General features: G+C 44.3%; 1 protein-coding gene across 1 annotated transcript in view; it reads right to left on the reverse strand.

The window, feature by feature from the left end:
• Positions 1-22,052, reverse strand: part of ARL3 (ARF like GTPase 3) — a 48,031-nt gene that overhangs the window by 10,352 nt on the left and 15,627 nt on the right. The window contains exon 5 of the mRNA XM_088448708.1: positions 20,190-20,375. Within this exon, the coding sequence (XP_088304834.1) occupies positions 20,190-20,375 (186 nt within the window). The remainder of the gene's footprint in view (positions 1-20,189; positions 20,376-22,052) is intronic.

The raw sequence follows: 22,052 nt of genomic DNA on the forward strand, positions 1-22,052 counted from the left end.
TGTTTTTATGAGAAAAGAGCAGTCAACAGTATCAAATACAGCAGAGAGAACCAGAAGAATAAGTAGGAAGTAATGGCTTTTATGGTACATGCACGCGGTGCGATCAGACAGCGATAACGATATCGCTGTCTCATCGTCCTGCACCCTCCTGGTGTGCTGGATGATCGATATCAATCATCCAGCACACCACCAACTCACGACTATAGCGACCCGTGATCAATGAACGCGGGTCCCTATAGTAACCTGGTCGATATTGACCAGGTTGGCTTGCATGAACGAGCGATGGAAGATATCGTTATCATCCATACGTGCCCGCATATCGCAGGTCGTTAGGCACCGAAAAATGCACAATATGAACGATAACAATATGATCGATATTGTTATCGTTCATATCTTCCATTTTAATCGTACTGTGTGTACGCACCAGTAGACTTAGCACTACCTTAACCAGTGCTGTCTCTATCCTGTGTGTCTCAGCATTAATGCCCTCATGTAGAGCTACTTATTGTTGTCACCGTAACACAACATACGGGCTAATGAACGACAGAAAGCTGAAGGTGGAAAAATAATAACAACCATTATTATTGAGCTTTTTGGTTGAAAAAAAATTTAGAAGTGAACAGATCTACAGTCATTTATATTATGAGTAATGAGCTTATTTAGTGAATGTAGTTTTCCACACTATAATAGGACAGGGATTAAGGTTAAAAAGATCAGGATATAGATCAAGTGAATTTGTCCATCTCCACTGAATCTGTAGCTAAGCACAAACAATTGACGTTTAAGACACAAACCAACAAGTACAATACAGTATATGTATAACCCACATCTAGAACTTCAGATATTTTATACATATTACACAGGGTTTATAAGACAATGTGTGGCTATTACTACAAACTGGTCACCTGGTAAGAGCACATAAAACATACACTTTAATACACTGTGAGGATTATATTAAATCACTATTCTTAAAAAAATGATCTATACTGAACAATATGAGACCAGCCATTATGGAGGCGGAAGGATGTAGGAGGTGACAGATGGTGCCTTTCCTTGTACCATGAAATGGATTTAAAGGTTGGAAAAAGGTAAAAGTATTAAAAAGGAGCCCCAAGATTAAAATATAACTAGTTACAGAACCTATCGCTCACATATACAGGAGGCAGCCATTTTGTGGATTGAACCAATAGCCATGACCAAGGGTGCCAAGAAGGTAAGAGTGGGTACAAATTTCCAAACTTGTCTGGGAGGAATCCAAAAAGGGGCCCCCTCAGCACAAGCTTATTAGAGAATCTTTTGCCAGATGGAAGTGACCACATCCCACTCCAGCACTTAGGACTGCATGGTGCAGCTATATGGCCCTGGCCATGACTATAGGGTAACCATTCACCTAAAACCAATGAACTATCGGTCCATATTAACAAGCCATTATCCTGTCACATAGCACAAGGTCTTCCATTTATCTTCAGTGTGGATTTACTCAGGCAACTAAAACAGAACAGACTGTAGCAATGATATTAAAAGGCAAAATTCAGTAACGATGATAAAAGAATCAGGAGCCAGTCATTGAGCTCTCTTACAAATAAACTATACATTGTTATGTGCCAGGCAACCGGGGCAGAGAGTTCATGATATATTTTTTCCTCTATCACAATAAAATGAGAGACTTTCTGGAGACGCTTGTAAACTGATGTTCTAATCACTAAGACTACAAACAGCTTCATTGGCTGAATGAGGTCACTGGTTACAAGCGGACAAACCACATTTAAGAATTAGTTCAGTCCACAAACTGACTATATGCACTATATACTGTATGTAGAAGTAGCAGCCTTTTACACATGTACGGTAAGATTTAGTACATTGTTTTGATAAATCATGCGTAGCATGATACCCTGGAAATTCTTTTCCGTTCAGGTTTTGCAAATAGAGTCCGTGAGCAGAGTCTAAATCAGACTAGGTTTAAAGAACTACACAAGAGGGACAATAATATTAAAGAATAACCCTAATAAAAATGCAGTTTTCCATAATGAAACAATTCAATAGTAACTTGGAAGGCAGTGAGACAAACCTAGAAGCCAGCGATAGGGTAAATTCACGTTGCTCATGACAAAATAAGACAAGATGGCTAATTGGACTGGTTTTTATGGGAAACGCCAGGTTTTCTACAGTATTATACTGTATGTGCATGTGATGGCCAAACAAATGTGCGCTAAGTCAGAGAACAGAAAAGAGAAATTATACATGGCTCTGATTAGTAAGTAGAATACAGAATTATGGTAGAACATACCTTTGATAATTATTTTTCTTCGAGGTCCATAGGGTCCAGAGGAATTACCTTGGGGTATATAGTTGGATCGCATCCAACACCAAACAGCAAAGCTTTGGAGCTTCCAGCATGCACTGGTCCTCCTCCCTATATACCCCGCCCCCAGCCATAGGCATTCAGTTTGTAACCAAGCCTTGCGGCAAGAGACAGAGTGGAGAAGAAAGAAAAATTGCACAAGAAACACTCAATCATGCAAAGAGGGAATCTGCGAATTAAAAGGCTTAAACAACAGTTCCCAACTGCGGCCAGGTGAGTCAGGGTGGGCGCCCTATGGACCTCGAAGAAAATTATCAAAGGTAGGTTATACCATAACTCTGTATTTCTTCTTCGGGTTCCATAGGGTCCACGGGAATTACCTTGGGGACATCCTAAAGCAGTTCCCTAAGGGTGGGTACGCTCCTGCGCAGAGAGGAGAATCCGCCGCCCAAAGGAAGCATCCTGGGAGGCAAACATATCAAAAGAATAGAATTAAGACCAAGTGGCTGCCTTACAAAGCTGTTCAGCAGAGGCGCCATGTCTTACTGCCCACGACGGTCCCACTGACCGAGCGGAATTTGCTGTTACCCTGTTAGGGACAGGGAGAGCAGCCAGAGTATAGACAGAGTATTGTCATACGAAGCCAGTGAGCCAAAGTGTGTTTGTTCGCTGGCCAGCCTCTTTTGTGAAATCCATATAACACAAAAAGAGACTCAGATTTCCTGATGGAGCTGGTACGGTCCACGTAAATATGAAGAGCTCGAACCACATCCAAGGAAGCATCACCTGAAGACTGAAAGGCCAGTACTACAATTTCCACATTTATGTGAAAACGGGAAACCATCTTAGGGAGGTAGCCTGCCTTGGTACGGAGGACAGCTCTATCTTGATGAAAAGTCAGATATGGCGAGCGACATGACAATACTGCCAAGTAAGAAACTCTGCGACCTGAAGAGATGGAGAGGAGAAAAAGTGTCTTCGCCGTCAGCCATCTTAAGTCCACCCTATCCAAGGGTTCAAAGGGATGCACTTGCAATGCCTTGAGAACCAAAGACAAGTCCCATGGTGCCACCGGTGGGAGAAATGGAGGTTGCAGCCGAAGAACCCCCTGAAAGAATGTTATAACAACATCTGGCAGAGGGGCAATCTTATGCTGAAACCAAACTGTCAAGCCGGAAATTGGACTCTCAAGGTAGCCAGGCGAAGACCCAAGTCTAAGTATTCTAGATACTGAACACTTTAGGGTCATATATTCTGTGGGAGCACCAAAGAAAAAATGAGTGCCAAATTCTGTGATAGATGCGAGCAGAAGCAGGCTTCCTTGCTCTTAGCATTGTCTGAATTACATAAGCAAAGAAACCCCTGGCCTTTAAGACGGATGACTCAAGAGCCATGCCGTCAAAGCCAGCCGAGGTAAATCCTGGTAAAGACAAGGATCCTGCATTAGCAGATCCTGCCGTAGAGGCAAAGGAAGTGGACTGTCTACTGACAGACGCGTCAGATCGGAGAACCAATGCCTCCTGGGCCAGGCAGGTGCCATTAGTATCATCCTGCCGCCCTCCTGCTTGAATTTTCTGATGACTGCTTGATTTTTCCGACGACACTTGGGAGGAGGGAGATTGGAGGAAACAGGTACGCTAACATGAAGTTCCATCTTACTACCAGAGCATCCACAAAGGAGGCTGAAAGGTCCTTCGTTCTGGACCCATATCTGGGGACCTTGTGGTTGTGACGTGACGCCATAAGATCTACGTCTGATAACCCCCACCTGGCCACCAGGAGTTGGAACACCTCCGGATGAAGAGCCCATTCTTTGGTGAGTACGTACTGGCAACTTATGAAGTCTGCCTCCCAGTTGAGCACACCTGGGATGAAAATTGTCGAGATCACTGAAAGATGGCCCTCTGCCCACAGCAGAATCCTTACCACTTCCTTCATGGCTGCCGGATTTCGTGCGTCTCCTTGATGGTTTATGAAGGGCACCGCTGTCACATTGTCGGACTGAACCTGGGCAGGCCTGCCGTGAAGAAGGTCCTGCGCCAGAAGTGCCCTGTGCACTGCCCGAAGCTCCAATATATATTAGTAAATGGCTTTCTTGGTCTGTCCACCTTCCTTGAAAGGTGTGCTAACCCATCACTGCTCCCCATCCTCGCAGACTTGCGTCCGTGGCTAGGAGTACCCATTCCGGGACCCATAACGGACGTTCCTTGTCTAAGAGAGTAGTCTCCAACCACCAAGCCAGGGAGAGTCGAACCTCTGGCGACATACAAATCATCTGATGCTTTATCCGATGAGATAGACCATCCCACTGGGCCAGGATCCACAACTGTAGGGGCCTGGAGTGGAACTAGGCATAAGCCAGCACGTTGAATGTGGCCACATGGAGCCCAGTATCTGCATAGCAAAGTGAACTGACACTGTTTGCTTGCACAGTAAATTCTGCGCACGAGACTGTAGTGCTACAATCTTGTCCTCTGGCAGAAAGATCCCCTGTTCCAGAGAGTTCGGCAATGCCCCTAAGTGCACCATCTGCTGAAAGAAGATTTCTTCCAGTTGATCACCCAGCCATGCTCCTGTAGGCAAACAATAGTCATCCGTAACATCTCCCGAAACTGGGCCAATATCAGGGAGGTCGTCTAGATATGGCAGTATCCTGACTCCTTGTCTTCTGAGACGAGCCGTCATGACTGCCATTATCTTTGTAAATACCCGAGGGGCTGTAGCCAGACTGAAGGGTAGAGCCTGAAACTGATAATGTTGCCAATCCACCACAAACCTGAGAAAGGCCTGGTGGGATCTTGCAATTTGGACATGCAGATATGCATCCTGTATGTCCAGCAAGACCATAAAGTCTCCTGGCTCCATCGACCAGCATAATTGACCTTAGAGTCTCCATACGGAACTTCGGCACCCTGACAAATCTGTTGAAAGATTTTAGAATTAGTATTGGGCATTGTGACCCATTGGGTTTTAGAATTAAAAATACTTTTGAGTAATAACCCTTCCCCTGTTGCATCACAGGAACAGGCATTATGACTCCTGAGTCTAGGAGAGCTCCCACAGACTCCTGGTAAGCCGAAACCGTGACCGGATCTGCAGGAAGGTTTGTAGGAACAAACCTTTGAAGGGGGTGCCTTCGGAATGTAATGGCATAACCCTGAGAGACCAGCTCTCAAACCCAAGCATCCATAGTTGTTTGCTGCCAGGCCTGGGAGAACTGTAACAGTCGGCCACCAACCCTGACATCCTCCAGGGGGAGGCCCGCCACATCAGATAGTAGGCTTACCGTCTGGCTTGGAAGCTGGGCGCTTGGTTGACAAAGACTTCTTGGGCTGCTTTCGATGAGATTGTCTGGCCGAGGACTGTTTTTTCGTCCTATTCTGTGGCCGAAAGGACCGATATGAAGACTGCCTTTTATTTTTATTTTTTTGCCAAACAATACTTTGCCAGTGAAAGGCAAAGATTCTAGAGCCTTTTTAGATCCTGGATATGCCTTTCAGTTCTTTAGCCAAAGGGTTCTTCGGGCTGCCACTGAGTTAGCAGAGACCCTAGACGCCAGGATGCCTGCATCAATACCAGCTTCCACCAAATACATAGTCGCTTCCTGCATCTGGTCCAGAAGAGACTGCTGCTCTTTTGTTGGGTCGACTACAGTCTACCATAGAGACTTTGTCCAATCCTCCATAGCCTTGGCCACCAAAGCTACAGCCGTAGCTGGCCTGGTAACGGCCCCAGATAGAGAAAATATTGATTTCAGATGACTATCAAGTTTCTTATCCATAATGTCCTTTAAAGAGGATGCTGCCGGAATGGGCATCGTGGCACTTCTAATCAATCTTGTGATATGAGCATCTACCGTTGGGGGAACTTCCCATTTATTACACGCTCCTGGTGCAAATTGGTACTGAGAGGTTACATTCCTAGTCGCCGGAAAATTCTTGCTAGGAGTATCCCATGCCTCAGACATGAGGTTTGTCAACTGCCCTGACTGAGGGAAATAATCTTTAGATAGTGCCTGACATCTAAAGACCACCTCTTTAGATGTCTGTGCAACCTCCCCCTCCTCAATATTGAGGACAGACCTCACCGCTCTTACCAGAGAGGGAGCATCCAGATTGATGACCCTCCTTCCCTGAGACTGACCCAGAACTCAGAGAATCATCGTCTAACGAGAAGAATGAGTCAGACTCCTGAGGCAACACCTGACGAGAAGAGGCTGAGGACGGTAGAATACTCTGGCTAGAGTGAGTAGCCGCATTAACCCAACAGGGATTCATGGGGGCAAACACATAGGATGTACATGCTGTGGGCACCTCATAGCCTGAGGCATCACCGCAGCTGGAGCCCCTACCTCCGTGGCCCTGCTTATTATATAGAACAAGACCCCAGGTGTGATGGCCATCCAAGATTGCTCTGGTGCTGGGGCAGGTGTACCAGATGTATTCGGTAACTGTTTGCTACAGTTAAAACAGAACCCATTCTGGTTAACCTCCTGCTCAGACAGGCCTGCGGAACAGGACTTACAGTATATAAGCACTGGAGGACTTCCATCCTCATCTTTACGTTCAGACATAATGCAATGTATAAATGGTACAAGATATGCAAAGTCTATATGCAATGTGACAGTCTATCAATGACACACCCCACCCTCAGAGGGATAAGGAGAAACACAGCCATAGATGTACCAGACAGTTTTCGAAAACATAGGCAGTGTACATACAGCAGCTAGCATCCAGTCACATACAATGCATAAAAGACGCAAAATTGCTACAGCAATATGGACTCAATCAACTGACCGACCCCCGGAGGGGGATGGTAGGATATAGAGTACGCTATATGCCAAACACAAGGGAGAGGTATACAGAGATAGACCAAACCTCTGAGACCAACCGCTACAGCCACGGACAGACCAACGCTAAACTGCACGCGTCTCACACACAAGGTGGTCAATTATAGCAAACCAGACGCGGGAATCCGTACCCGGAAGTTAGTGTCTGGCGGGGAGGAGTGGCCGGGGGAGCACCTTATCTCCCCCTAAGCTGCGGTTTTGACGGCCAGGTACGCTGAACTACAAGGTAGAAAGAGGTTGGCTAGTGCACTCTAGTGAGTCTTACCACCCGTCCCCGACAACAGACAATATGGCCCCGGCCGCCTTAGTAAGGAAACACAGGACGACCTTCACCCACAGCGGCCTCTGATACGTCTCAACACCAGAGGCGAGGGAGTGCTTTGCGCATGATTCCCCGAGATGAATCCTTACCAGACATCTGTCGCCTGACCGCAGTCCCAGACCTCAGTGTTTTAGGCCGCTAGCTAAGCCACGCTGAGGCCTGCCGAGAACCTTAAGGCATAAAGCGTTGCTGGCATGTCGGCGCAGGTAGCAGTCGCAGTACAGCGTCATTACTGGCACTGGAACCGCTACACTCTGAAGTTTCATAAACTTTTTTTTTTTTTTTATTTCTTTTTATTTCATAAAGGAACATTGGAAAATGACACAAAAATTGTATGCTTTCTTCAGTGTCACAATTAACATTAAATAATTGAGAAATAAAGTAGATAATTAAGGTAAAACATTGAAGAAAAAAAAGCTTAGGACTGCCTAGCAGTCCCGCTGTTATAACAGGTGCGTCTTGCCGTGCACCAAACTGGGGCATATAGGCTGGGGGTGGGGAATATAGAGAGGAGGACCGGTGCATGCTGGGAGCTCCAAAGCTTTGCTGTTTGGTGCATTGGATGCGATCCAACTATATACCCCAAGGTAATTCCTGTGGACCCTATGGATCCAGAAGAAGAAAAAAAGAACATTAACAACATGGAAAACATCTGGAGCAGCAACAGATACAGAACCCCAACCGGCTTATTTCTCACCAGCCAAAGTCTGGAAAACCAAAATAATCTGTACACAAGGGATAGTCAGATCAAACCATCGACAAGTGGAGACACTGGCCATAGAAACCTATCAGTTTCTGCTTATCATTTTATAGAATGCATTTGATAAATGTTACCTCAAAGTGGATTGGTTGCTATGGGCAACTTCTCCACTCTTGAGAAGGCTTGATGCATCTAACCCTATGCACTGAACATTCTGATGATCAGATAGGCTACAGGTTATTCTAGCCCCTCCCACTTGACACCTGGGGGCACACTGTAGTGTGGTGATGAATAATGATGACAAAAAGTGCGCTGACCCTAATCAAATACATCTTACCCATCGCTTATGTTTTCATAATATTACAATATTTATTTATTTTCATATAAAATGTCTTTGTAGCTGAGTTTACATTATCTTGTATATAAAAATACATATTTATCGTTGAACAATAGACACACCCTATGGACAATTCCAGATGCACTCTGTGAAACAGGATTCCTAGGAAGTGCTTAAACAGTGACATCATAACGGACATTAGGAGATCTGCATTCACCATTAACCAGCATAATCAATACAGTATCTATGCATTGTCTCATTTACCACCTGACTGTGGTGCACGACGCGAGTGGACAGGAATCTGCTGAAGTATCAGATGTGTCTCTGCAATGAAGTCATCCCGTAGCTCTGTAGTTTGATATCCATCTGACCGTATCAACAGCCATCATGCCAAACATGAGACACAGCCCTTCATTAATTTTCAATGTGGGTTTATTGGCTGAACCAGAACCGCTGAGACAGCCTGAAACAATACAGAACTGCTGACACCTACCCTGTGCACTTACTCCATAAACAGTGATAGCTTTTCAACACAATAAACATGCAACATCCCCGACATACACCTAGAGCTATTAAACAACACAGTCTGCTCAACGGCCGTAAAATCTGTGTAGTGAGGTGCATTAGTGGGAGAGAAGGCATTGCATCGTCAGTCATACTAAGGCACAGCATCTGACGGGGGGCAGAGGTGCGGGGTGAGGGCACGGAAGAGAAATGAGCCAAGTGCGTTGGCATTCAACAAAGCCATTACAAAAACTACATACACTGAAATTACCATATTACCAAGGACAATGTCAAATCCGATATGTATATACTAGCAAGCACATATTACATATAATTTAGCTATGAAACATGCTGGTGAACCCAATCAACCTTTTCAGGTTGATCATAATGTACTAGTGGTCTAATATACAATATAAATGCCAACATATACAAATGTAGAGCAAGCCTCACTAGCATTTTGATCACACCATGTTCTAAATGAAGCAGAAGCCAGCGTCACAAACAAGGATGTCTGGTTGCAGGCAGGCCTCAAAGCCTGAACTCTAAAGCATGTTAATCTGCCGGCCTTCATGACATCCCCAGCGATAGCATCACGGTTATATATTTTGCTGAGACATCAGAGCAATATCCTGCCGAGGCAATATAAAAATAACCACAGCATTTAATGTAGGATCAGGCATGGTATTTAACTTTGAATTATATAGAACGTAAGAAATATATTAGATGCAGTCTTATTTTAGAAACTGAACAATCCAGACACAATTTTCCAACCAATGTAAAACCCCCATAAACCATACTATGGGTATATCCCTGTAGTACATCACGTTTAAGAGAATATTTTGAATATTCTATTAGGCTATGGGAACATAGCTGTTTATATATGTATAGTCTATAGTATAGTATAGTTTATATATGTATAGTCTGTTTTAACCTTATATTGGACGGATTGACCAGTTGTCCTGTACGGTGCTATGGACACTTGGATGTGTCACAAATAAAATTGAATAATAAAGAGTATACAAAAAGCAGTGTACTACCCAAACAATTTGGCCAGGCGGGTGGCATTAAGAAGTAGCCGGGTTGTGGCAGTGTCATACTTTGTAATAATGAAATATGTTGCAAGATTAACAAATTTAAATGAAATAATTAAATATTTTTGAAAGATATAATTGTGTCCAGCAATGCACGCTAAGACATGTAGTATCATATATAGAACAAAAGGTGGCAGAGATAGGAAAATAAGGGGTTTAAATAACCCTAGACAGGCCCTAAAGAGTAGGCATACGTAGGTGCCATTTATCAATAATGGAATTATATTGACAGATCTCAGTATTAGTGACTGGCAACTTGAGTGTTAACGATCAGCACATGTAGACGGTTGCCAGACACGCACGCTGTTACGTGTATATATAAAATTCAGAGCATGAAACATAAGAGAAAGAAAGAAGCAGCCACCACCATAGATTCAGTTTGCAGCTTTAACTTCATGGAACAGAGACAACAATGAGACACGCAGGCTGATAGGGACAGGAATGGTTACGGTTACTTAGTATCCTCTCTGCTGCCACCTAGTGGTGATCCATGTGGATGTTACCGAGCTACAAAGGCAAACCATAGCAACCAGCTAGAGTGGGAGAGAGGGGGAGGAAAGAGTCATGTGGGAGGAATTGGAATTGATGGTGTTAATTTTCTGCGGCTGTCTCCTACTATTCCAGCAAGATAGGGAGGAACCAGAAGCCTGGCAAAGACAGGCTTCCCTTAGATAACCTGACATGAAGACTGGAGCAGGACAGGGGAAGGAAGGGAGGAGGCAGCAGCACTGGTAGAGAAGGAAGGATGGCTTTAGAGAAGACTGTGGAAGAGGCAGCTGTGAAAGTGTGGAAGGCAGCCAGGGACAGAGCCAGCAGCATTCTCACTAAGGATCCCATCACCACAGCGATGGCGTTGAAATATAATGCTAGGCGTATACAGGGCCTGGTCACAGCAGTTCCTGAGTAAGGGCCGGCAATGTGTTTTACATGACACGTAAAGCTCCTCCCAAGAGGTCACGAGAACCAGATCCTTAAAAGGAAAAGATCTTATTTGTCTAAAACATATTTTAGAAGAGCATTTGGGCTTTAAGAATAAAGTGCTAGAAAAGGGCAAAAGGTTGCAATATGGACCATTGCCATTGTAGGAGAAGGTATAGAAGTAACATGGTTGGAGATCCCTCGTGTAGTCTCTGATGTGCAATATGGAAACTCGCACACAGATCTGTGATCTCCAGACAATGAAGAGGAAATAAACATAGGTCACATTTTACAGTCAGACAATCAGGGCAGACAGAACTATGTCCAATATAGACAAACACTCTGCAACCAAATCAGGCAGATCCAGTGCTGAAACTGGTTGGCAGCACCTTTGGGCCGCATATATATGAGTTACCCAAGTGCTGTATGTATGGACAGCTTAATAGCCAGTATAATATCAGCCAATCTCAGGAGCCAGGACGAGGCACTCATTACTCCTGAGCTGGCAGTACAGTATTAAACACTGTGGCTCAGTGGCGTATCTAGGAGGGAGGGTTTGAGCATGTCTCGTACCCTGAGAGCCATCGGCACTACACTGACCGGTGTCCTGGACCGCTGCGGCCTCTCCCCTGCGCCACCGGCCGCGGTCCAGGACACTGGTCAGTGTAGTGCAGTCCGCACCACACAGTAACAAACACTGCCACCGGCGCTACCCTGCGGCAGTGTTTGTTTTGGCAGCAAATGAGAGTCAGACAGACTCTCATTGGCTGCTGCACCCACTGCTGGAGTCTGGCTGGAGCTCACTCATGAGCTCCACCTTCCGGCTCCCGCAGTGGGTGATGGGAGAGACATCGTACAGAGCGGGCCGGGAGAATGGCGGCGAGCGCAGGAGCGGGGATTGAGGTAAGTGGGTGTCTTTGTCCTTATATATGTAAGGGGCACTGACACTGCATAGGGGGGCAACTACTGGGGGCACAATATAAGGGGCACTGCACAGAAAGGACCACTACTGGGGCACTGCATAGGGGGGGGGGGGGGGGGGAACTACTACTGGGGGTACTGCAAAGGGGTCCATTACTGGGAGCACTGCATAGGGGGGACCACTACTGGGGTCACTGTATAAGTAGTACTACTGGGGGCACTGTATAAGGGTGCATTACTGGGGGCACTACTACCGTGTTTCCCCGATAAGACTCTGTCTTATTTTTTTTGGGGGTCAAAAAAACTCCATAGGGCTTATTTTCGGGGTAGGGCTTATTTTAATTAACATTGACAGCATCATGCCCTCAGTCCTGCTTTTATCCCCACCATGGCCTCAGTCCTGCTTTACAATTCTTTACCTACCATTATTTTTTTTCCTCTTTTTTCTGTTAGGGCTTATTTTCGGGGTAGGGCTTATTTTATACTGTTTTTCAAAAGTAAGGGTAGGGCTTATTTTCGGGGTAGGTCTTATTATCGGGGAAACACTGTACTGTGGGCATTGCAAGAGAGGCACTACTACTTGGGGCATTAAGGTGCATATGTTATGGAAAGGAATGATCCCAGAGTAACGAGAAATGGTGGTGACCACGCACGCCTTCGCCGAGCGCACACACTTGGGGAGGGGGGGGCGATTTTTAACTTGCCCTGGGCTCCAAATACCCTGGTTACGCCGCTGCTGTGGCTAGCACGTTTATGGTAATAAATTAGCTCCTGGCCAGAACCACACAGTTTAATTGGCAATTGCGTGTTTATTTACTATCAAAGTGCAAATACCCATATAAGTCAGACATTTTATCGCTGCTTAACAAAATTGAAAAAGTGTGCTGAAAGCTAGTGGTGGATGGGTTACTATGGGTTACTGCATAATTGTAATTTGTTTCATCCAAAGGATGGTTTTTACTAATATCCTACACAAAAAATGCCTGCCACAGAATGGTTTGATGCTAGCAGGTGATGGGCCTCTCAGCTGAGCTCCGGATGGATTACCAGATATAATCAGCCATACTGCTTCCTCCAACTGCCCATAGGGGCCAGTAAGAGGTCTGCAGCAATAGCTGGAATTCAGCACACACTGAAGCTTCTATTATATCATGGCTACTTTCGACAGAGGACAGTTCTAAAAACAATACATGCGGCAGGGGAGCAGAGACTAAAATGCAGCCGTACCATATGTAGCTTTCACTAGCATCGTTCAGAAATATGGTAAACCTATCTGGGGCGCAAAGACAGACTGTGTGTGAAAAAGGTAGGGGGGGGGGGGGGGAGAGGAGCGGATGAGTGAGAAAGGGAGGGAGTGAGAAAGACTCACAGACAGCTGTAATAGGGAGAGGCAGCCGCAGCTTTAGGCACAGAGACAGCCAGTTGTTTGTCAGATTGATATAAACATGTAAATAAAGAGTCACGCATATTACATATTATATAGACACGCATATTACATATTATATAGACACGCAGGAAGACGCTAAGATTGAATGAAGACTGACTTTATGAGAGGGAGATCTTACATAGAAATGGACAGCCTGAGGTTGGGAAGGGTCACAGCTGTGGAGGAAGGCAATGACAGCAGGTCTCTAGAAACTAAGGCAGAGAGGAAAGGTCAGGAATTAGGGAGGCTAGAGAGAGAGACAGAACAATTCGGTGGATGGGGAGATGAGACGATGTAATGGATAAGAAAAGATTGTGTGGAAAATCATGTACAGTAAAGCTGAGGTTATTGCTAACAGTAATATTATATTGCATCATATAATTCTGCATCACGCTGACTATAAAGATCAAATATAGTATACTTGTATCATTCAAATGTGTAATTGGCACAGAGTGGAGCAAAATGTGTCATTTGTAAGGGTTAAAAAAAACTAAATAAATAAAATGAGGGAAATAGGTATTTTAGTATTTTATACCATTGTTTTTGTTTTTTTTTGCGTTCCAAAGCCAGTGGTTTCCATGCTGCTAAGTGACTGGTGTCAGAAAATGGTCAGTCCCATGTCGCGGCTGATTAACCAGTCTTGACAATGAAGTTATTTATTAATATCACATACTGTGGTCACTTAATCTTGTAATGTAAACCATTGTTCCTCCCCACCCCACCAGCCTGCACTTCCCCCAATACTCCTGGCTGTTCCATGGGAACCCAGTGACCTGTGCGGCTGAAAAATATAATATATATAAATATATATATATATATATATATATATATATATATATACACACACACATTTTCTTAGCCTTTGCAGTTAACTGCGAAACCTAGTGCAACAATTATAGATTTATTCATATTAACCAGCTATATAGTTGTTGACTTTCATTGTTCCAAATAGAACATCGGCACAGAGCAGAGAATAGCCAGTAACAAGCTGCAGCAAACACAGGGATTACTATAGTTGCTGATGTGTTCCTCCTCCACTGTAGCATGATGCAGGTATAGCAGCTTCAACGCATCCTCCTGACAATTTTACACAAATGTATTGTTGGGCAATATTTTATAATACCTTATTTACCATTACTGAATTGTTGCTGCTGGGTTTTTTTATTTCCAGGAAATCAGTTTACTATATTATTTTTAATGACTGTCACTACATTTACTAACACTTAGCAATCAAAGCTGCAGTTGAAGAGGGAAGGATCTTTCACCACTTTAATATGATCTCCAAATGACGCACTTGCTAAACAATCTACATCATCGCAGTCACAAAGCTAAAGATCACCATGTGCATCTGGAGCTCGGGACCCCTCGGACAAGAAGAAAGACCTAAACAAATACAGATAATGGAGTCGTTCTAACACAAGCAAATTAACATATATACATCACTGTTGTGTGGTCTGTTTTCACAACGTTCTTATTTATTTGCCACTGGATGTTTATAGGTTTTCAATCCTTATTGTGGTGTACTGTATGTAGAGAAAGTACATATGGGAAGAGAAAAAATATATTTAATATATTTTGTAGAAATTAGTTCATACATACTTCCACCAAGATAAAGGAAGGGGAGAGAAATCTTCAAGTAGGGAGTGTACGCACAGGCCTGGCGACAGGGGGGGGGGGGGGACGGGACAAAGGGGAGAACCATACTGGGCCCCGAGGATCAGAAGGGCCCCAAGGATCCGGGACAGAGAAAAACGGGGCAGCAGCACCTAGTAAAACTTTAAACAGCTGCTGTGTTGTGTCAGCAGGCGTCCAGCCTAAGCCCCGCCCACTTTCACCCTTCCCAAATCAAATACCGGGTCACGCAGGGGCTGGTGCTGCTCCCCCTGCTTCCTTCCAGTTCATTATATATATATATCTATATATATATATATATATATATATCTATATATATATCTCTCTCTCTCTCTCTCTCTCTCTCGACAAAGCTGTATGTGTGTGTACATTTATCGATAATAATTGTGTGTGCATGTGTGTGTATGCGCGCATTTCTCTATCTGTAATAGTGTGTATATGTGTGTACATTTATGTATAATAATTGTGTGTGTGTATGCGCGCATTTCTCTATCTGTAATAATTGTGTGTGTACATTTATCTATAATAATTGTGTGTGCATGCGCGCATTTCTCTATCTGTAATAATTGTGTGTATGTGTGTACATTTATCTATAATAAGTGTGTGTGTGTGCGCATTTCTCTATCTGTAATAATTGTGTGCATTTATCTATAATAATTGTGTGTATGTGTGTACATTTATCTATAATAATTGTGTGTGTGTGTGTGTGTACATTTATCTATAATAATTGTGTGTGTGTGTGTATGCGCGCATTTCTCTATCTGTAATAATTGTGTGTACATTTATCTATAATAATTGTGTGTGCATGCGCGCATTTCTCTATCTGTAATAATTGTGTGTGTGTGTACATTTATCTATAATAATTGTGTGTGCATGCGCGCATTTCTCTATCTGTAATAATTGTGTGTACATTTATCTGTAATAAGTGTGTGTGTGTGTGTACATTTATCTATAATAATTGTGTGTGCATGTGTGTGTGTACATTTATCTATAATAATTGTGTGTGCATGTGTGTGTGTGTGCATTTATCTATAATAATTGTGTGTGCATGTGTGTGTGTACATTTATCTATAATAATTGTGTGTGCATGCGCGCATTTCTCTATCTGTAATAAGTGTGTGTGTGTTTGTACATTTATCTATAATAATTGTGTGTGCATGTGTGTTTGGAGGAGGTGTCAAGGAGGGGGCACTGGGAAGGGGGAGGGTTAGGGGCCCCAAAGACCCAAGTGTACCAGGCCCCAAGAATCCTGTTGCTGGCCCTGGGTACACATCCAAACAGATCACATAACAGGGATGTATATATGTTAATTTGCTAATTTTCCAGCACTTGTGTTAGAACGACTCCATTATCTTTATTTTATTGTATCTTTGTTTCTATGAATAAGGTGATAATTATAATATGGTAGTGTGTTTAAACCAGGCAGCTAAAGCGCAATTGGGGGAAATCAAATTTTATTTTTTAAGAAGAAGGACCTGATCAGATGGCGTTGGCGACATCTTAGCTCTGAATTCTCATTAACATCATCCGGTAGCGTGGTAAATTTAGCCGCTTCTATAACTGTGGAATGGGCCAAAGCTGGCGTATCTGCAGCTGTAGAAGTCAACAACCAAGCAGCCCTAGGCCCTCATTCAGAGCCGCTCGTAAGCGGCAGTACGCTCGTTCCGAGCGATATTTGCACATCTGCGCATGCGTACGGTTTTTAGTACGCATGCGCGAACCAGTCAGTGCGGCCTAAAAACGTTTGTTCGCTATATAGCGAGTGCCTGCTAATTTGAGTGACAGAATGAGGCGTATGTGGGTGGTAACAGGGGAAGGTGCTTGAAAAGGGGGAGTGGAGATCAGAACGCAGACGTGCTTAAAGGTCAAAGCGGGCGTTTTATGGGTGTGCATAATTAATACAGCAGCGTCATTGACCACGTCACTGGGTTATTTTATAGTCAGAACTGCTCGCAATATTGTGGTTGAAAAAACCAACCACAAGAATAGCGAGCAGTTCATACGCTGTTCGATGTACTCAATTAATCTAATAAATAGCGGACATGACGTATGATGCGAGTGGCCAGGGGGCGTTTTTATCAAATAAACGAGCGTATGTTTTGCTCGCTCGTTCAGACATGGAGGCGGCAACAGACCGCAAAGAACGAACGGTTCATTTGAATAGCCACCCCCTTTTTATGAACGAGCGAGCGCTAATTGCGAGCGGCTCTGACTGAGGGCCCTAATCCATAATAGTATAGTAAGGATTGCAGTCAGCGAAGTAACAACCGTAGGTACAGGGGGTGCGGCTGCTATGGGGCCTGGACTGACCCGGCCCTCCCTCTGCACCTATGGTGCCAGGCTTCAGTCCGCAGCCACCCCCTCCTCACTCCCCTCAACTTACCTGCTCCGTGGTTGCGGCCACCTTCTGTGGTCGCGTCCTCTCGGTCGACTCCACCTTCAGCTCTCCTCATTGACTGATACTGAGAGGAGATACCTTTACTCCAGGCAGCCGCTACCACTGCTGCCCCCAATTGATACACCAATACTGATCGGGAATAATACATGCTCATATTTGTGCAGCACCACTTGCCTGGCATGGCCAAATGTTTCCAACCACACCAGGCAGTGGTTTATCTGATAATGTCGCAATATTTCAACCAGTCAGATAAACAGCGTGGGCGGCTGCAGCAAGAGAATCTCCCAGCAGCTGCTGCTCGACCCCCCACCCAGTGGCTGCAAAGAAAAGGTAAATTGCTCCCCACTCCCCCACCCCTCGCCCAAGTGTACCCGGTACCTATTTTTTTTTTTTTTTACAAAAACCTGTATTACAATAAAATATATATATTTTTTTATTTCATTAAATCATTTTGGCCAAGTTGAAATACATGTTCTTAATCTAATTCACTCATAAAAACACCCGCAAAAAATTCTGAATGGTTATTAGAAAAAACTATTGTCAGTTAAGTGGTTAGAAAGGTTGTAGGAATTACAGACAAAACTGTATTTATGCTTCTGGCTTCCAATAGCAAAGTCCTTCTTTGTGGACATATTTTTTTTTTATCACCAGACTTAATCTGGGCAAACCACATTAGACGATGTGTGCACCCAGAGACGTACGATGCGACCGAACGATATATCGGGCAGTCCGTACATACTACACGATCTAGTGTACAGCCGCATGATATGACGTTCCCCCCCCACCCGCGCGCCTCTACAAGCATGGTGTCGTTCAGCAAATCTTCGGATTAGCCAGCACTGCGGGCCACTCTGAAAATGCGACAAAGAGAGCAATAGAGCATACACATTTGACAATGTAGAAATTGTCAAATTGTCCAATACATCATCTAATGTGTACCCAGCTTTAATAGGCATCAAGATTAAATGTTACAAATACATTTCATTATGGGTCATTTACAAACCTGTCATGTGTCTACTTTTGTGAAAAGACGGTTTTATTGGGAGGCACATTGATCTTATTGGCCAAGAGGGCAGTGTCTGCAGAAAGACGAGCGTTTGCACTGGCTGGTAGGAAAACTGGGCAGATGGGCGACATTTCTCACTAACTGCAGATAAAGCGCAGTGTATCTAGTTATGCACAGAGGTGGAAATCTCATTTTCCAGGATGGAATTATTTAAAATAGTGAAGAGGTTGCAGTGAGATGCCCCTACTATGTGGGCAAGTGCACGGCTTTTTTTTTTGCAAAAGGTCCTGCCCTTATAATTTTAATGGGGGCATTTTGGAATTCTAGTCGTGGGAAAGGACATTTGTGGTCAATGTAATAAAAAGACACACACAAATGTAGTTGTAAAGTGGGAGCAGGTTGGATTTCTCTAGCATAGTGAACCTTAACCAGCTAGTTAGTTGAGGACTTGTAAATTGACCTATTAGAAAGCACACTAACTTCTTTCTCTCCATTGTTATTGTGTGCAGGTGATTAAATGTGAAAATACAGTTTATATTATTATTTATATATCTTTGGTTAAAGACATTTCTGTGGGAGACAATGAATGTAGTTACACACAGCAGTCCCCTATCTAAACAAATGTCTAGTAAGAGAGGGAGGTACTTCTATGGTCAGCATGGGAGAGAGTGGGGCAGGTGGGTATGGCAAATGTTAGGCACACATACAGAGACAGTCTTATCTGATAGACAAAAACTATAGCAGTGCTCTCAGAGGGCTGTGTAACTGATGCTTGTAGCAGAAACACTAACACAATGTACAGGTCATTTACAAGTGATAAGTTTTAATGGGTGAAAAAGGGAGGTAGTGTGGGGCTTTATCGCCTAAGGCTAATCCACTAGGTTCCCTTTATCATTTGATAGGTTTGTTAACTGCCATTAATATCCCTTTTACACCAGAGCTAAAACCCAGGTTATTGCAGGATTAACCCGGGTAGCTCCTTGGTGTAAAAGGGGAAAGGGTTGGATTCCCAGGTGGAGTGTCCCAGCAATCCAACCCAGGTAACTTGCAGGGTTTAACACAGGAATGACCCGTGAAACCCTGCAGTGTAAATGGCGTGATCCGGGTCATGATGACCCGGATTGTGCCGCATGCCTTCTGATTGGCCGGCTTCAGTGGCGCTTGGAGGTGACGTCATCTCCAAGCGTCCACTTCAACGCCGGAAAAGCCGGGTCACTGCAGACCCGGCTCCAGTGTGAACGACGCCAACTCAGGAATATCCTGGGTCGGCGGCAGGGAAATTCCAGGTCTGATCGTGATTGGAACCCTGTTGAAACCTTCGGGTCAGACCCGGAATTTAGGTATAAAAGCAGTATAACTGAACGTATTAACGGGCGTTAACATGGCCATTAACACACAGGTTCAGTGAGAGGTTCACGACCTGTGCGATACCTGACCATTATCACCCGAAGACTGCACAGATAACATGGATATCTTTTCAGGTCTCCTGAGAAAAATCCCCGATAAGTGGGGATAATTGAATTGGGTCCAGCGTTCTATTAGCATCAGTTTACAGGTCTAAATGAATTCCCCCTCCCAAAGCTTTCTGTATAAATGGGAGGCAGAACAGCACCAGACACTACAAAGTAATGGGCACCAGCTGAACTGATCACCAACATTACAGAGCAACCTCCATATGTGTTCGTATCACTCTTATCAAACACAGCCTGCAATGTGACAGGAGCAGATTGGTTGGTACTTTATCACATTTCAAGGCTCAGTACATCTACCCTATGTCACTTACTTGCACTCCCTCTCCCGTGATGGCTGAACAGGACTGAATCTGCCAGACTCTGTCTCGGATCGTGTGCAAATTTAGGCCCTCAGCAATTTCCGAGGCTGGTGCAGCTGTCAGTAAGTCCTGTTTATTAGCGAAGATCAGCACAGGGACCCCACTCAATTTCTCCTCATCCAAAAGTTCTGCCAATTCCTAAAACGCGAAAAACAAACACACAAACAACTTTACTTTGATCTTAGGAGAGGTAGAACACCCAATATTAGTTGGGAAAGGTGAACATCTGTAGTTTAGTGATTAGTCACAGAAGGGTCATTTACTTTACAAACCTGACTACGTTCCATTAAGTTTACTCTGTAATCCATTTGTCACAGCACAAAATTACAGAACTGCAAATTGTACTCTCTTCAAGGGAACAGCTGCACTCACTGTGCACCAACCATCCTTTCTCACTGTCTCTAGCTCCTGCAGTCATTAATGTGGGTTACCCTGGCTATTGTGTAGTGATCCTGTACCCTTCCATTGGATATTTTACCGAGGGCAACATTTTCCTGGGCTATTTCCAGCAGGATAGTGCTACTACACACAGTTCGTGGCTCAGTAGTACAACTGCCCGGGAATCCAACCCTGTCTCCTTTTACACCTAGAAGCAACCCGGTTAGCCCTACAATAACCTGGGTTTTAGCTCTAGTGTAAAAGGGGTATAAAAGTTAAAACTTGAAATCGCAACTCTACAAGCAAGTCTAAAACCATTTCCTACAACTTGTACAACAGGTAACACAGGGAGTTCGGAAAGTCCCTCCGCAGTGACTGTGTGCTAAGTGTATGACAATCCACAATTCAAATAGGGGAGCCACACCAACTGCCAGTGAGTCCCGGCCCGCGATGTTTGGAAGTGTTTGTGGTGGCAGTTGGTGTGGCTCCCGTTTGAATTTTGGACTGCGCTGCAGCCTCACCTCTGGAGCCGCCACTGTCCCACTTAGGGCTGTATTCAATTTGAGGCGAAAAGCCTTTTCCACGTGTTTTCGGCGGAAACTTTTCGCCGATGACGTCATTTTCACCTGTTTTGACTTTACTCCGTATTCGATTTGAAAGACTTTTTTGCCTAGGCAGAAAGTCAATGCAATATAATAGGCGGAAAAGTTTCGCCTATGAATAGGAGGCGTAAAAAAGTGCAGAGTTGGGGTGCAACACTGCAGGAACCCCCGAGCAGCCTTCAGACAGTCCCCCAAAGGTAAACTGTCAAAAATTTAAAAAAAACACTTAACACCCCAAAAAAATGACTTTGAATTTGGGGGCGTAAAAAATAAAAAAAAATGTTGGGGGACAAAGTTAAAAACTAGCGAACTTGACTCTGGGGGGGTCCCCAAGTATGCCCCAAGTGTTTTTTTGATTGCAGGTATTTGCGACAGGTGGATTTTTCACGATTTTTTCAACTTAACTTTAGCAACTTTTAAATATGCTGACCCCCATTTTCAAGTACCCCAAATTTTATACAAAAAAACTCCAGGATACTATTCTGCACCATGTATACAAAAACGCTATTTAACAGCTATTGAGCCTGTTTAAAAACACCAAATACCTTCAGCAAGCCAAATCGGGGGGTACCATAGCTAATCCCCATGTCAGAGCATCTTCTGGGGGGTGTCAGGCTGATTTCCCCAAATCTGACAGTACCTGTTCAAGTTTCACCGGGTCCCGTTTTCACGTACTTTCAAATTGAATACTGGGTAAAGCGGGCACGCGTGCGATACTTTTCCGCCTAAAAAACACGCGATGTAGGCGAAAAGTCTGGGAAGCGGAAAAGTATCGCGGGTCCGCTCTAATTGAATGCGGCTCTTAGCCCGCAGTTAATTGAATACGGCTCTTACC

This window comes from Taudactylus pleione, unplaced genomic scaffold (assembly GCF_031769625.1).
Source record: "Taudactylus pleione unplaced genomic scaffold, aTauple2 ptg000464l, whole genome shotgun sequence".
NCBI classification, from domain to species: domain Eukaryota; kingdom Metazoa; phylum Chordata; class Amphibia; order Anura; family Myobatrachidae; genus Taudactylus; species Taudactylus pleione.